Source organism: Eucyclogobius newberryi, unplaced genomic scaffold (assembly GCF_026437365.1).
Source record: "Eucyclogobius newberryi isolate DKJ021-1_F unplaced genomic scaffold, fEucNew1.0.hap1 SCAF_8, whole genome shotgun sequence".
Taxonomy (NCBI): Eukaryota; Metazoa; Chordata; class Actinopteri; order Gobiiformes; family Gobiidae; genus Eucyclogobius; species Eucyclogobius newberryi.
This window is the reverse complement of record NW_027316500.1, coordinates 27,936,884-27,953,330: the sequence shown is the minus strand read 5'-3', so window position 1 is coordinate 27,953,330 and position 16,447 is coordinate 27,936,884. Positions and strand designations below refer to the sequence as shown.

Sequence of the window (16,447 nt, the reverse complement as noted above, 5' to 3'; positions counted from 1 at the left end):
GCAGCAGCAGTAGCCTCCTCCCCGCAGCCCCGTCCCCGCAGCCTCCTCCCCGCAGCTCCCTCCCGAAGCCTCGTCCCCGCAGCAGCAGCCTCCTCCCCGCAGCCCCGTCCCCGCAGCCTCGTCCCTGCAGCTCCCTCCCCGCAGCAGCAGCAGTAGCCTCCTCCCCGCATCCTTGTCCCCGCAGCCTCCTCCCAGCAGCCCCCTCCCCGCAACCTCCTCCCCGGAACCCCGTCCCCGCAGCCTCTTCCCCGCAGCCCCGTCCCCGCAGCCTCGTCCCCGCGGCCCCTCGTCCCCCACAGCCCCGCTCTCATTGGCCCCGTGAGGCGCCCATCACGGGGAGACCCAGCGCGCGCGGCTCGTCCTATCACGCTCGTCCCCGCGGTCCCCGTCCCTCTCGCGGCCCCCGTCCACTCGCGTCCGTCCTCCCCGCTGCGCCCATTGGCCCGTCCCGCTGTCAGTCTCCTCCCCCTCTCTCCCGGCTCCGCCCCTCTCCGGCTTCTCCACGGGTCCGTCATATTTCAGACCCCCACCATGCCGGAGAAATGCCTCCCGTCGTGCTGAAAAAAAAGACCCCGGAGGTTTTCACGTTTTTACGAAGCACTTTAAGTTGTATTTATTGAGCGATATTGCGGGATGTCGCCGTTCAGCACGCGCGGAGCCCCGGCGCCTTTGTCCGACGCGGCAGTCCACGAGCGGGAGACGAGCTCGACGAGTCTTAATAGCCATTTTTCGCAGACAAAGAAAGCGGCGGAATAGCGCTTTCGGAGCAGGCACGCGGGGTAAGTCACCGTCCACACACGCCGTGTCCCCGTCACCCGCCGCGGATGGCACGCGCGGTCACTCGGCGACACATCGGCGCCGAACGTAATTGTGCGATTTTTCTCCCGTCGGATTTTTTCTTTCCCGAGCTAACGTGCTAACATCCCTGTCCCTGCCCGATCTGCGCCTGGCGTGCTGCTGCTGCTAATGCTGGCGTTGGCTATTCCCAGTAATAACGCAGTGTAATAACCGGACATAACTACACATTACGTCGGAAAATAACAACAAACTATTCATTGATTATGCGTTATTGCTGAGAATTAATACACCGCTGTTTCACACAAGAAGTATGTGTTAAAATCCAGATGCAAGACGTGAAAACCTACATTTCACGCGCTGCCGCTGTGACATTTCTTGCCTTTACGTTGCCCGTTGTTCTTTTTTAATGGTGTAACGTGTTTCTGAAGCTGGTTTGTATTAAAAAACGTCAAATTGGTCCAGTTCTGAGAAAGCTCTCGCTCGATTCTGGATGAGTTTTGTCCGTTTCGCGTTCCCGTACCCGGGGCATTTAAAGCGGCGGGCGCATGCGCAGAGCTCGCCTCGACGCGGATCGTGCAGCGGAGCGGATTGTGTAGCCGCGGTCCCATTCTCCCGAGTCCCGTTAGCATTTTTGACAGGCTGGAGAGCAAAATGACGTGAAATGGCGTGTTCCAGCGACGCGACTATAACATTTATACCATGTTTTGTGATCGCGCGCGCCGTGGTCGTGCGCATTGGAGCTGCCACGCGGATCTGGCAGACGCTCGCTGTGGTTAAAGCGTCTATAAAGCGGCCGGAGCTACAGAGGATTGACTGTTGATGCTACGACGAGGCCTCCAGGAGCCTAAAGGCCTTGGCCCCGCTATCATATCCCCCCACATAACAAACTTTACCTTAATAGATGGTTCTCTGGAAATGTGGCAGGATAATCACACGGGGGCCCCTGCAGTATGTAAGCACTCACTGTACACCTACTATAGTTTGTGCTACAGTTTGTCATTTAGTGCTTTGTTTCTATGTGGCGTTTTCATTTGTGTAATTTAAGTGCAGGAGTTTTAGTCTTATGTTTCATGGCTTATATGATGACGACGATAACTATTTTATTATTGCTTTAGGATACTGGCCTATTAATATAAATGTGTAGTCAAAGTTAATAATGTGTTAATAACTGTAGTGCAAAGTGGTAATAACATTTTAACCTGAAAGGGGTCCATTTCCTGTGCAGAACGTAGCCACTTGGTTCTAAATCATGCACCATTGTCTCGTTATCTTTCCGAAAATGTTAAAATCATGCGTTAGAAGTTATTCTTTACCTTTACAATTGATTAAAAATTCTCTGAAAGTGGCTTTTAGGGGTCCGAACATGTGCAGCGGACCTCTGTGTGACTTTACGTGACAGGCCCTACAGACGCTACACCAAACTAAAAGGAAACACGCTTCTTCGCCGCGATTGATTTTTCTGCGTACGCAATCACAATCACAGTCCCTTTAAACGTACGCCCCCCCTTGTACTCATCGCGTGCACATTTTCAATAACCGACACCGAGTTAAGTCGAGCGCTTGCGATGCGAGGCCTAGCCGTGATTAGCCGCATTAACTCCCCTTTATATCTTTATGAACGCATGACATCCGTCTCGTTAGCCCCGGTCGCTCTGAAGGCGTCCTCCCCTCAATCTTGTCTCCTCTCCAGTTCTTTTTCGCTGGGCTCGCGGCGATCCCCGGAGGATGGGTGTGTGTCCGACTTGGCCTACAACTATTTGTATTTTTCCCACTTTGGCGCGTTTGAGAGAGAGCGGCGTGTTGAGAGAGACCGGCGCGGCGGCGTTTCTGCTATCGCTGCCACGTACCGGGGGGGGGGGGGGGGGGGGGGGGGATTATACAAGATGGGCATTGTTTTGAATTATTAATCCCGATTCTGCTGAGATGCGTTTCAGGAAGACGGGCTTTGAACAGGGGCCGCAGACGCTAATTGGATTAATCGCCGTCGAGTGTTTGAATAGTCGTCAGCGATTTTAGTTATGGAATCGTCGCGAACTGGACTGACCCCGAAATATGTGCGAGATTAAGTTGTACTAAGTTAAAGCGTCGAAATGACACGGGAAACATGTGCATTTAGACATTTCGATGAATTAAATGTGAATTAAATGGATGGAGGAGAATTGACAAGACTTTTTTTGTACTAATTAATCAGAATTTCGAAGTTATCCGTTAGGTATTGTAATAATTGCTGATTGTTTTAGGGACTATACAGAATCTAAAACACATGCAAAGAGATGTTTTGTCACAAAGTACGTGGCATTATTAAACCAGAATGGGGGAAAAAGCAATTTAAATGTACACTTTTCTCGTAAATATTATTTCTAAATGCATTCCGTCAGCATTTTCTTCAAACATTATCTGGTTATAAATGCGTTTTATCCTCAATTTGTTGACTGCTTTAATCATCGTTATTTGCAATCTGGATGTTACAAATGAAACAAATGAAATGTCCAGATTTTGTTAGTATGACTTGATGATTCCAATTGTAGTTTGTTAATTTGCGACACACATTACACGTTAAAGTGCCCCCTACAGGTCAGACAACTCATTGAACTAAAATGCAGTTAAAAATATATATATTTTGAAGTTTGCTAAAAAATTATAAAAATGTTATCACAGCAATTTTTTTTATAATTTCACTTCCTGTTTGTAATTGATGACATCACACTATGAAATTACCCAGAAAACACTGGCTAAAAACTCATCTAATGTCAGTTATTTTAAATTTGACAAATAAAAATATATGAGAGAGACTTTTATTTTGTTGAATTATAGTTGAGAGAGTCAAAAAAGGAGTTTATTTGTGTAATGTATGCATAAACTTTGACTGGAATGAGTGTGATGTCATTTCCTGTCATTCTACAGATTTTTCAATATTTTCTCCAAAAATAGCTGCTCGATTGGTGTAAAACTATAATATATATGTACAACAGGTACAAATACACCAAATAAAGTCTAAATTAGAACATCTTAGGCACTTTAAACCAGATGCCCTTCCTGACACAACCCTTGGTCACAAAGAAGTAGGTTTGCGCTAGTTTTTTATACATATAATTGACAATAACATACATGTATATACAACATACAATATAGTCTTTGTCCCTAAATCTTCTTCCACACTTTTGGCTGAACGTTTTCTCTACTGCACTTCAATCATAAAGTATTAGGGATATTCAGTTTATTGATAATTCTAATAATAATAATAATAATAACTTTTATTTATATAGCGCTTTTCAGTGACCCAAAGACGCTGAACATAATAAAAAAAGGGGGGGTATTTACAGACAGGGGGGACAACACGTACAGAACACATTAATATACAGATAAAATGAACAAGACAGAAGAAGTAGAGAGAAAAAGATGGGGATGTAACAGGGGGTAGAAGTGTAGGCAATGGGGTAGAGGAGGCTAGGGGTAGGGTTCTGATTCAGGTGGCTCGATATTCAACTAAAAACAACGATTGTGAGCATTTTACCCGCCAAATTATAGGTGAATTTATTCAATCTACAGTCCGTTTGAGTAAAAGTCAACTTAAATGAAAAGTACCTCGCCACATTATTGCGTATTAGTTTGTTTTACGGCTTCTGTAATGGTGAATAATTGTGACGTAACCGTAACATTACACAGTTGGCTATCACGACGTCACAATTCCTGCGCTTTCCTCACGTCTGTAACTCTTCCCTGGAGTGAAAAGTGTTGTTTCCCACAGAGTTTGTTGGTGTACTCCACTATGTTTGCAGCATACGGTGAATGAATCAGCCCTACGCGTGCCATTCACATTAAAGCTTCCCATACCGCGCGTTTGGGCGTCTCAATCCGTACACATCCGCGCCGTATTAATCACTATTGGCACTTGTTCTGTGTCGTGCTGGACCGGAGCCTCGGATACAGATTGTACTTCTGTCCGCGGCGTAACGTGAGTCATCGTAATGGCTGCGCGCTCCAGTTTTTCGAGGGCGGATCGCGAGTAGCGGCAGAAACATCGATGACCGTATCAAAGGAAGTGAATGGAAGTCGGTCGGGAGCAGGTCGGCAGTGTACGTGGAGGGGAAGGTTGACGATGTAGCTGCGATTGGGTTTGTTTGTGTTTTTGGCGGTAGGATTTGGTTTAGAGCGCCGGTTTTGAGCATTAACGGTGAGAAAAGACTGACACGTGAAGCGCTAAACCAATACAAGGATCCTGTATGTTTCGGAACACCTTTAAATGACAACGTTATGAGGTTTTTTTCACGAAGGGACAAGGTATTCAAAATGCAACTGTGATTAAGCTGACAGCCCTAATTATATTGCAGAGAAACAACATTTGAATGTTGAGTGTCATATCAATAATAAAAAAATACAATGAGCGGTTAATATTATTGCGCTAACAATAAACTGAATGCTAACATCGCCGGAAAATCGAGGCGTTTTCAGATTGAGCGATAAAAAAGGCGCCTTACGTTAGCATCGGACGCGTGGCGGTGTGAGGTTACAAGATGAGTTTGTGCGTCAGCGTTTTCACTCTTTTCTGTTCAGGTGCTTAGAACTCACAGTAAGAGAGTTTATGTGTTTATGTGTTTACCAATGTGTTTTTGAGCTACGAAAATGTCTGTGAATCTAAAAAAAAACAAGGTTACGAAAAGATAAACAAACAGAAAAAAGCAAATGAATGGATGAATTTTAGTAGCATTTTGACGTAGCATAAGAAAACGGACTTTGTGAACTCGACCTTTGACCTGTTTACTGTACAAATGGGGCAGTCTTTGTCATTTAACTGTGTTCTGTCCTCTGTGATCCCAAGTAGTGCTCAGTTTAAATGTAGGGGTGTCACAATATACAAATTTTAGCATTATGATTATTGTGATTTAACAATTGTTCAGGAATATTACTTTTATATTTATTTATTTATTTTCTAAAATAAATAGTGCTTTGTTTATTGTTATTTCAAAGATATTTAAATATATATGCACACTTTTTTATTTTATTTGCAACATTAAAATCTTAAACACATATTATTCCTTTTAAAAAACAAAAATAAAGTTACATGTGACAAAGACAGCCAAATTTAAAAAAAATATATATCTTAACATTTAAGTACATTTTTGGGCTGTGCATTGATTTAAAAAAAATTGCTTTCAAAATGATCACAATTATTCTTCCTTCTTATATTGTGACCTGAATAATCATGATTATTGATTAACTTGTTGTCTTGACATCCCTGATCTTATGTAATGCTCAGTTTAAATGTAGAGATTTCAAAATTAGCCTATTTCACAGAGAAACAATCTCATCATCATCAAAGTCCTTTTACATCTTCACTGCTCTGTTTTCTAACATTTATGAACAGTTTACAGTCGCAGTGTTCATATATTCTTTGTAGCTTTGTAATTTTTAGTACGACTGCAAGATCTGAGAAAACTGTCATTGACGACGATGATGCGGAGTACAGAGGACTGGAGCAGGACTTTGTGGACTGGGGTCAGCGGAACCACCTCCTCATCAACGCGGGGAAGACCAAGGAGATGGTGGTGGACTTCCGCAGACGCCACCCCACTGCCCCCTCACCAGTGAACATCCAGGGACGGGACATTGAGAGAGTGACTCATACAAGTACCTGGTGTTCATCTGAACCACAAACTGGACTGGACTCATAACACAGACGCACTGTACAGGAAGAGCCAGAGTCGGCTCTACCTCCGGAGGAGACTCAGGTCTTTTGGAGTGACAGGGCCGCTCCTGAAGACCTTCTCTGACTCTGTGGTGGCATCAGCCCTCCTGTAGGTGTGGCCTGCTGGAGCAGCAGCATCACAGAGAGGGAGAGGAAGAGACTGGACAAAGTCATCAAGAAGTCCAGCTCCGTCCTGGGCTGTGCTCTGGACTCGGTGCAGGAGGTGGGGGACAGAAGGGTCCTGGCTAGATTCACATCTATGCTGGACCATGAGTGTCACCCCCTGCAGGACACTCTCTCCGCTCTGGAGAGCAGCTTCAGTGAGAGACTGATCCACCCTCGATGTGTGAAGGAAAGGTTCCGTAGGTCTTTCCTTCCTGCTGCTGTCAGACTTTATAACAAAAACTGTTAGTCCTGAACATGTGCAATACTGACATAACCATGTGCAATTACTGTGCAATTCATGTGTAATTACTGTCCTGACACATATTCATGTGCAATTACTGTCGTGATCACATGAAATGGTATTTATGTATTTATTTATTTTTATCTTTATTATTTTTCCCCTCCATCCCTTGTTGGGAAATGGGAGGTTTTGTCTATGGGAGTTTTTGTTTATAGGAGATCTTCTACTGAGAGTGTTTTTCAAACTTCCTATAAGTGATTTGTTCTTTTCCTCTGTATCTACCTCTGTATCTACCTGCGTTGCATCTAGGGCTGTGTTCAAAATATCGATACGCGATATATCGTCACAGGCTCGAACGTTAATTTATTACAAATTGTCCGGGCGGCCGTTTAGAAGCTCCCTCCTGTAGAGGGCGGTAAACAGCGCGGAACTACTGAGACAGACACAGGCCTGAAAGAAGAGCTTTTGGCTCAAAACGTTGTTACTGTTACACGCCTCCCTTTTTTATTCTATTTGATTTCCTTTTTCATTGATTTCATTCCTTTCACCCCTCTATTTTATACAAATTCAACGCAGCCCCGGAGCTAACTTAGCCCCGAGACCGCCATTTTAGCCCCGGAGCTAACACAGCCCCGAGGCCACCACAACAGCCGAACCGGAGGCAAAAAAACGGACACAAACCTGACACCAACATCACACACATCTTCCCTACTCTACACTACATAAACCGAACGGTTAAACAATAAAAGCGAGCGGTTAAAAAATACAACTATCCAACAGGGCCCCGCTGAGCGCCTGTTAGCTTAGCGTTAGCCGCGGCCACTTCCGCACTAGTGCTACTTAGCTTAGTGCCGAGCCCGACTCGACCCGAAGAAACAGGATTTTAAGACCAAAACAACAACAAAAAGACACAAACAGAGGGTCAACAGACTCCCACACATCACACACATTACAGACATCACACACACCACACACATCACACAGACCTTGCCAATTGTTTGGCAACTTTACTTGAATGTGTTCTTTGCATAAGCTTTGTGGATGAACATGAAAATTCATGCATTTTCTTATCCGGAATAAAACAAATGCCCATTTGGTAAACTTTAAGACCCTTTTTTCAAAAAAGTATCAGGATACGTATCATAAAGAGGGAATTGTATCGGGACATACAAGTATCGGGATACGTATCGTATCGCGAGGGTCTTGGCAATACCCAGCCCTAGTTGCATCAATGAAATTTCCCCATGTGGGACAATAAAGGATTATCTTATCTTATCTTATAAGCATGTGCAATACTGACATGATGTCAATCATCTTGGTGCAATATTCTCCGTCCATATAACTGCTGTAAATAAGAGTGTTACTATTGTTTTTTTTACTTTTTATTTTTTTTATTAAGAATATAAGAGTTTTTTTTATATATATATGAAACAAACAAAATTAAAAGAACGACTCAAGGCTAGAGACACGTCCGTCCACGTCACAGGAAGCAATTTATTATTGTTCAAATTTAAAAATATATTTTCCGATCGACTAAAAACGATGATGGATTGAGCTGACTAGATTAACACGACATCTTTAATGATTGAAACTAAATCCTGATGAAAACTAAAATGAATCTGAAAAAATACTTAAACTTAATTATTTGCGTGATCATTTTTTCCATTGCTTTTTATATATATTTTTTAATAAATAAGGAAAGCAGAGAAAAGGAAGACGAGGGAACTACTAAAACTAAACGAACATACTTTATTTAGTTCTTGTCAAAGCACATTTTTATTTTTGGCTCTGTGAGGAAAAATCTGGTATTGCCCTGTATTTCTGTATATATTATGTGGATATTTAGGTATTTTTTACAATAAATATAGTGCTGATGCTTTTTGCCTCACAATTACTAAACATAAAAACGCTGGAGTTAATTTGATCTCGACTAATAGTGTGCATCAGGTCGTTGTGATGGATATTGAAGTCACCCGAGCTTCCTGTCCGAACACTGCGGTCGTATCGATTCAGAGAGCGTCTCAGGAAGCCCAGTGATCGCTCATCGTCATTATTCGCTCGAGATAAGATCCGGACTCGACCGTATTAAATCTGTTTGAACAAATATCGTTTGGAGTCTGTGATCCACGCCGAGGGCCGGAGTGCCAGACGAGAGCCAGCACTGAAACGCTTAGAACTCGTTTGAACGCGATAACGAAGAGGGATAAACGTCAAGCCCGTTTCCCACGAGAGACTGAAGCTGTCGTTAAATGTGTTGTAAAAGGAAGACTATGAATGTGTTAAAACTTGTCTTCCAACGTGTTTGTTGAGGTTTAATTGTCTTAACAGGTAATAATGTCTCTGGCCCTCGTCTGTCCCTCCTCTGTCTCTCCTCTGTCCCTCCTCTTTCCCTCCTCTGCTTCTCCTCTGTCCCTCTTTCCCTCCTCTGCTTCTCCTCTGTCCCTCCTCTTCCTCTCCTCTATCTCTCCTCTGTCCCTCCTCTACCTCTCCTCTATCTCTCCTCTGTCTCTCCTCTGCCCCTCCTCTGTCTTTCCTCTGTCCCTCCTCTGTCTCTCCTCTGCCCCTCCTCTTGTCTTTCCTCGGTCCCTCCTCTGTCCCTCATCTCTCCTCTTTCCCTTCTTTGTCCCTCCTCTGCACCTCCTCTGTCTCTCCTCTGCACCTCCTCTGTCTTTCCTCTGTCCTTCTCTGTCTCTCCTCTGTCCCTCATCTCTCCTCTTTCCCTTCTTTGTCCCTCCTCTGCACCTCCTCTGTCCCTCCTCTGCACCTCCTCTGTCTCTCCTCTGTCCCTCCTCTGTCTCTCCGCTGTCCCTCATCGCTCCTCTTTCCCTTCTTTGTCCCTCCTCTGTCTCTCCTCTGTCCCTCATCGCTCCTCTTTCCCTCCTCTGCACCTCCTCTGTCTCTCCTCTGTCCCTCCTCTGTCTCTCCGCTGTCCCTCATCTCTCCTCTTTCCCTTCTTTGTCCCTCCTCTGCACCTCCTCTGTCTCTCCTCTGCACCTCCTCTGTCTCTCCTCTGTCCCTCCTCTGTCTCTCCTCTGTCCCTCATCGCTCCTCTTTCCCTTCTTTGTCCCTCCTCTGTCTCTCCTCTGTTCCTCCTCTGCACCTCCTCTGTCTTGTGCTTCTTTCCCGGTTCACTTTGCACTCGTCTCCCTCCCTGTAAAGATTAATTTATATGGTTTCGCTTTTATTTTGGTAACTTCCTGTGTGACCGGAAGTTGAAACGGAAACAGAAATCTACTCGAGAGTCAAAGTAAAGCAAAAAGTGAAGTAAGCGATGGTTAACGGTGGTTAAGGTTTTGAATATGACTGAAGGTATTATTTAAACAGATGCCAATGTAATGAGCTGGTAACAGTGATAATACGGACAAAATAGTAATTATTCTTTATTTGTTCTTGCCTCGCTGTGACGTTGGTCGAATGACACGGAATGGAAACAATAAAACCATCAATTCTGGCCTTCTCAATTCGACTGGACGCTTCACTCCCTTTTTAGAATCTTCTTCTTCTTCTGTGTTTTATGGCGGTTGATATCCACGAGTTATTACTGCCAGATTTTATTCCGTAGTTGTACTTGCTCTGCTTCTGACCGCTCGTGACGATATGAAGCATATGGGAACATTGGATTCCTTTCCGCCTTGATGCCACAGGCTTTGAAGACAGTGAAACAAACGCAGTGGTACGAGTCAGCTCCGCGCAGAGTCTTGGGTCTAAAGACTAAAACACCAACGAAGAAGAAGTCTAAAGTCTTAAGACGTGGACACTTTTTTATCTCCCAAGAGGGGCGCGCCAGAAGTTTGAGAAGCTCTATGTCGTAAACCATTATTTGAAAGTTTTTGGGTTTTTTGCATCATTTTTTCCTATAAACGATTAATTTATGTCTTTTTAATTTTGAGTATGAGTTACAATTTCAATGATTTTCTTACAACTCTCACAGTTTAAAGAGTCAGGTCCATACATTTAATTAATAAGACTTTCTCTGAGGTTAGATAGGTGTTAAAAGACTAGCCCTGGACATAACAATACCCTTTACAACACATATTATTAGATGGTGAATTATTTTGGTCTAAGAAAGGGAAAATTAAAGTTATAATTAGAGCAAAAATGGGTCCACGTGCGCAGAAAGCAGACAAACGAAAGATATGCCGTCTTTCCAACGCTCCTTTGGCACTGACCGCTACATTTATGGCTGTTAGATTTATGCTGAGCCCTCCATCAATTAAAATAAAAGTTGCCGAGTCAGCGTGTTGCAGTAATTGGCTGTCCCATTTCCTGCAGGGACTGGCTTTTTGTCAGTAACAATTATCCAACAAAAATGTCTGGAAAGCCATAAAGTGGTTGTGTCTGGTGAAGCGCCTTCGGTGGCTGCTGCTCGTATAATGTGCTTCATGTGTCAACACTGTGACGGTGCTACACGTCCAAATACATGTCAGCTAGTGTTTGAGAGATAAATGAGCAGCAGCAGCAGCAGCAGCAGCAGGGTGTGTGCGCTCGACCCAGTTCTGGTCAGGTCCAGACTGGCTCAGTAATACAGTACATACTTCACATCAGCTGTGAGCAGATCCCCGTTCATTTATAGCTGTGGCCTTGTGCCGCTGCACGTCTGCCTGGCAACTCCTCACGCTCGCACCAGCACCCACACCATGTCTAATTACTAGATACACAGCAGTCTGGGGAATTTAAATGTAGAACATTCAGCATGCTCCAAACCCTGGGCCCAGGAGCCGCTCCAAACTCTGTGTCAGAGACTTTGCTTTCAAACAGTTAACGTCTAAACTGATTATTAGATATTAGATTCTCTCTCTGAAACACCACATTGTCGTTTGTTGAAGTGCGCGCTCTGAGCTTGTGTCTTAATGTGATGTTCCTTGTGTCCTGCAGGTCCCAGAGGCTCTGAGCTTGTGTCTTAATGTGATGTTCCTTGTGTCCTGCAGGTCCCAGAGGCTCTGAGCTTGTGTCTTAATGTGATGTTCCTTGTGTCCTGCAGGTCCCAGAGGCTCTGAGCTTGTGTCTTAATGTGATGTTCCTTGTGTCCTGCAGGTCCCAGAGGCTCTGAGCTTGTGTCTTAATGTGATGTTCCTTGTGTCCTGCAGGTCCCAGAGGCTCTAAGCTTGTGTCTTAATGTGATGTTCCTTGTGTCCTGCAGGTCCCAGAGGCTCTGAGCTTGTGTCTTAATGTGATGTTCCTTGTGTCCTGCAGGTCCCAGAGGCTCTAAGCTTGTGTCTTAATGTGATGTTCCTTGTGTCCTGCAGGTCCCAGAGGCTCTGAGCTTGTGTCTTAATGTGATGTTCCTTGTGTCCTGCAGGTCCCAGAGGCTCTGAGCTTGTGTCTTAATGTGATGTTCCTTGTGTCCTGCAGGTCCCAGAGGCTCTGAGCGCTGAGGACCATGTGGAGTAACCTGAAGAGCAGATGTCAGACCCTGTTCCACAGCAGCAGTGGAGCATCGGAGGCTCCACCTGAGGCAGAGGAGGTGCACTGTGTGGTGGAGCTGGGCCCCTCTGAGCCTCTGCCCTCGGCCCCCTGCAGCCCGACCCGGAGCCCACAGCGGACCCCAGCTGCATCAGGGCGACGCCATCACAACTGCGTGTCGGACATCCCACAGATAGTAGAAATCTCCATAGACAAGGACTCAGAGGATTTACGAGGAGGGGCCGGAGTGCCCCTGGCCCGCAGGGACTCTTACTCTCGCCACGCGCCGTGGGGCGGCAAGAAAAAACACTCATGTTCCACCAAAACACAGAGCTCTTTGGAGGGCCGCTCAGGCCGGCTGAGGAGCAGCCGCAGGGACCGGCGCTATGGGGTCAGCTCGGGCCAAGAGATGTGCGACTCTGCCCCGGGGCGAGGGGTCAACGGCAGGACCCTCAGACAGCGCCTCAGCGACACTGTGGGGCTGTGCCTGCCTCTGCCCACTCACAGACGGTCTCGCTCGGCCAAGTCCCCCGTCTCCACCAAACGTAAGATTCACCTGACGGAGCTGATGCTGGAGACCTGCCCGTTCCCCCCGGGGTCCGACCTGGCACACAAGTGGCACCTGATCAAGCAGCACACAGCCCCCGTGAGCCCCCACTCCTCCACGGCTCTGCTGGACGCCTTCGAGCCGGGGCAGACGTCTCCAGAGGACGAGGAAGAGCGTCTACGTGAGCGTCGCCGCCTCAGCATCGAGGAGGGCGTGGACCCGCCCCCCAATGCTCAGATCCACACTCTGGAAGCCTCCGTCCCGAGCTCGACCCTCTACAAACTGGGACCAAAGATGACCCCCGGCCTGGCAGAGGCTGAGGGCCAACCGGGGGTCTCATCTCAGGACTGTGACTCTGAGGAGGACTCCACCACGCTGTGTCTCCAGGCCCGACGGCCCAAACAGAGGCACGCCTCGGGCGAGGGCCACAGCCGGCAGCAGCCGGGCCCCTGGAAGGTGCACACTCAGATCGACTACATCCACTGCCTGGTGCCGGACCTGCTGCAGATCAGCTCGCTGCCGTGTTACTGGGGCGTTATGGACCGGTACGAGGCTGAGGCTCTGCTGGACGGCCGGCCCGAGGGCACCTTCCTGCTGCGGGACTCTGCGCAGGAGGACTATCTGTTCTCAGTTAGCTTCCGGCGCTACAACCGCTCGCTGCACGCGCGCATCGAGCAGTGGAACCACAACTTCAGCTTCGACGCCCACGACCCGTGCGTGTTCCACTCGTCCACGGTCACAGGGCTCCTGGAGCACTACAAGGACCCCAGCGCCTGCATGTTCTTTGAGCCGCTGCTGACCGCGCCGCTGCACCGGACCTTCCCCTTTTCGCTGCAGCATTTGGCGCGTGCCGCCATCTGTCGCCGGACCTCGTACGACGGCATCGGCGCTCTGCCACTGCCGCCCGCGCTGCAGGACTTCCTAAAGGAGTATCATTACAAACAGAAAGTACGAGTGCGCTGGCTGGAGCGAGAGCCGCCGCTCAGGCTCAAATAGTCTGAGATTAACTGAACTAGAGATGTTCCTGAGCAGGAGACTGCGGCTCTTTGGCGGGAATTAAATGTAACAAGCTATACCAGATTCATTCTAATCTTTAGTTATTACTTACATCACAAATATATGATTATACTCAGTATAACGGCAAGCACACAGCTTGTGTAACAGGTTTTCTTTGACAGAGGGAAGGCACAAATATCAGCACTTTTGTGTTTTTTCTCTTCATTTTGTGCTAAATATCTGCCTGACCCCACAGCGCCACCTGCCTGTGACCTGCATGCCTCCCTGTCGCCCCCAGTGGCTCACTTCTGTACAGCACTCTCCATGTCTGTGTCTTTAAGCACCGAGAGTCAGGATCAGCTCCTCAGGAGGATCGTTTAGATGCATTTAGAGAACACAAAGGATCACAAATGTTCTTAGTTGTAGATATCATTTATAATTTGAACAGTTTTTAACACTAAAGGTTTAATGATAACATTTAAATGATTCAGATGGTGTTAATCATGTGCTCTGTAGCGTCCTGCTGTGGGCGTGGACTCTGCAGGGTTTTATTTGGTGCTAATCTCAGAGAAGTGAAGGCTTTGCTCCCGGGAAACACAAACGTTCCTTTAATTGTGATAAATAATGGACCGGTCTGCAGTGTCCTACTTACAAAAAGATTATCTTCAGCCCTCAGCTTTTTTCTAGAGCAGCATTCGGTCCATTTACTTGAGTCTGCTCCTGTGTTCGACTCTGCTCCGCAAAGATGAAGCAACTACAGAAATGTTCATTTACAATGGTCCATCACATACTTTTAAAAACATTAAGTAGCCTCTTTTAAAAGTGTTGAAGTATGGTTATATTAGCCTATGTTATTAGCCTATAGAAGAGTCTATTTACTATTATCTCGGATGTCACTGTATCCATAACAGATTATGTCCAAAATATATGCATAAATCTCCTCTTTTATGAAGCACATGGCGGTCTTTGTGGGAGTGGCAGAGGGCGAGGGCAGCAGGTAAAACTGTGGCATGAATCTCATCTTTTATTAAGCACGCGTTCAGAGGCGTTCAGAGTAGACCTGCTCTGTGTGAGTGGCAGAGGGAGAGGGCAGCAGGTAAAACTGTGGCATAAAGCTGAAATATTGATGAGATCACAAACCGGAAAAGTTCCGCCGGGAGTCTCAGACGCACTCGTATTTCACCGCATATGTGTCTATGATACATAAACCGGATATTTGGACTAATGACACAGCATTATTCATGAACAGAGCGGATCCAGTTTTCCCCCAGTCCCCGCGCTCAATGAAAGAACAGAAACGTGTCGCCAGTGAATCAGTCTCAATATTTCATTTATTTATAAACCAAAATGTCCTGTAAAACCAAGTGGACTTCCTGAATTATCATAACATAACCCGTAGGACTAAATCTGACTAAGACTAAGATCAAAATGTTAACAAATGATAAATGATCCTGTAGACAAGCAGGGGATGTAGAGCTGTCCCGCCCTCCGTGCCCTCTGTGCCCCCTCCGTGCCCTCTGTGCCCCCTCTGTGCCCTCTGTGCCCCCCCTGTGCCCTCTGTCCTGGGCTTCTCAGACTGTCAGGGGCACATGAGATTATAGAAGTGTCGATGCACAGGGAAAAGCACTTTATACCAAGTTCAAAGGAGTCATAATCTTTTCAGATAATATAAATAGGATAAAGTAAATCAACAGTAAGTAGATTTGTCCCGTAAACTTTCACATTAAACTGCTACTTTTGCCACTTTTTGCTTGGGATTTTGCCGTTGTTTTGGCGTTTCAAGTTGAAATCAAATTCCGTTCACTCAAGTGGAGAATAGGTACGTCACAATATAACATTTTAGTGTTACGATCATTGTGGAAGAAAACATCACGATTCAATGATTATTCACGATTATTGAGACTGTGACAAAATAACATTGAAATCTTTAATTTTCTTTCATTCCCGCGTCACTGTTCCTCAAGTCTATGAGCGGCTTTACAAAAAATGACTGTCTGACGGACAAAATAAAGTTAAATTTGACAAAAACAGCCAAATAATATAATGTTCTTAACATTAAGGTCGACTTTTGTGCCGTTTAATGAACAAAACAGACTTAATTTTGCTTCTAAAATTGTCCCAATTGTCATTTCTTGGTTCTTACGCTTACATTGTGGCCTGAATAAACCCGAGTGGAGAAGGAGGGAACAGTCTCGCAGCTAAAATGTGATCTAAAAGTAGGTCAATCTGGGTAAAACAAAAAAGATGAATTTCAGTTTCAGAAATAGATCTAAATAGTTTCAATGGTCATGAGCCGTCAAGCTTTAATTCTTCCCGTAAAGTCAAATGTTCTTACTTCGAAAAAAAAAGATAAGTCCTCATTGATAAGCTTAAGTCGCCTGTAACAACAATCAATAACAGAAATATCATAATATCCACAGTTTCTCAAGAATATTGTGGGCAAATTACTTCTGCGTCTAAGTTCAGTGAAGCCATAACTGTTATTTACCATATTTATACATGAAGTATTTGGAATATGACAAGAAATAATCAAGTCAAAGGCTTGGAAATAACACAAGTATCACTTCTACAATTCTAGCTTCTTCAAAACGTCGCTATAAACAATGAAAAA

General features: G+C 45.6%; 1 protein-coding gene across 1 annotated transcript; it reads left to right on the top strand.

Moving 5' to 3' along the window:
- The first annotated feature begins 579 nt into the window (after window positions 1–579).
- On the top strand, window positions 580–13,989 carry socs5b (suppressor of cytokine signaling 5b). Its single transcript, XM_072436803.1, has 2 exons — window positions 580–779; window positions 12,243–13,989. The coding sequence occupies exon 2, from the start codon at window positions 12,271–12,273 to the stop codon at window positions 13,834–13,836; it is 1,566 nt and encodes a 521-aa protein (XP_072292904.1). The 5' UTR covers window positions 580–779; window positions 12,243–12,270; the 3' UTR covers window positions 13,837–13,989.
- Window positions 13,990–16,447: the final 2,458 nt, after the last annotated feature.

Bases quoted from the DNA above. Each gene is read 5' to 3' on its own strand.
- socs5b (XM_072436803.1), top strand. From the start codon at position 12,271: ATGTGGAGTAACCTGAAGAGCAGATGTCAGACCCTGTTCCACAGCAGC.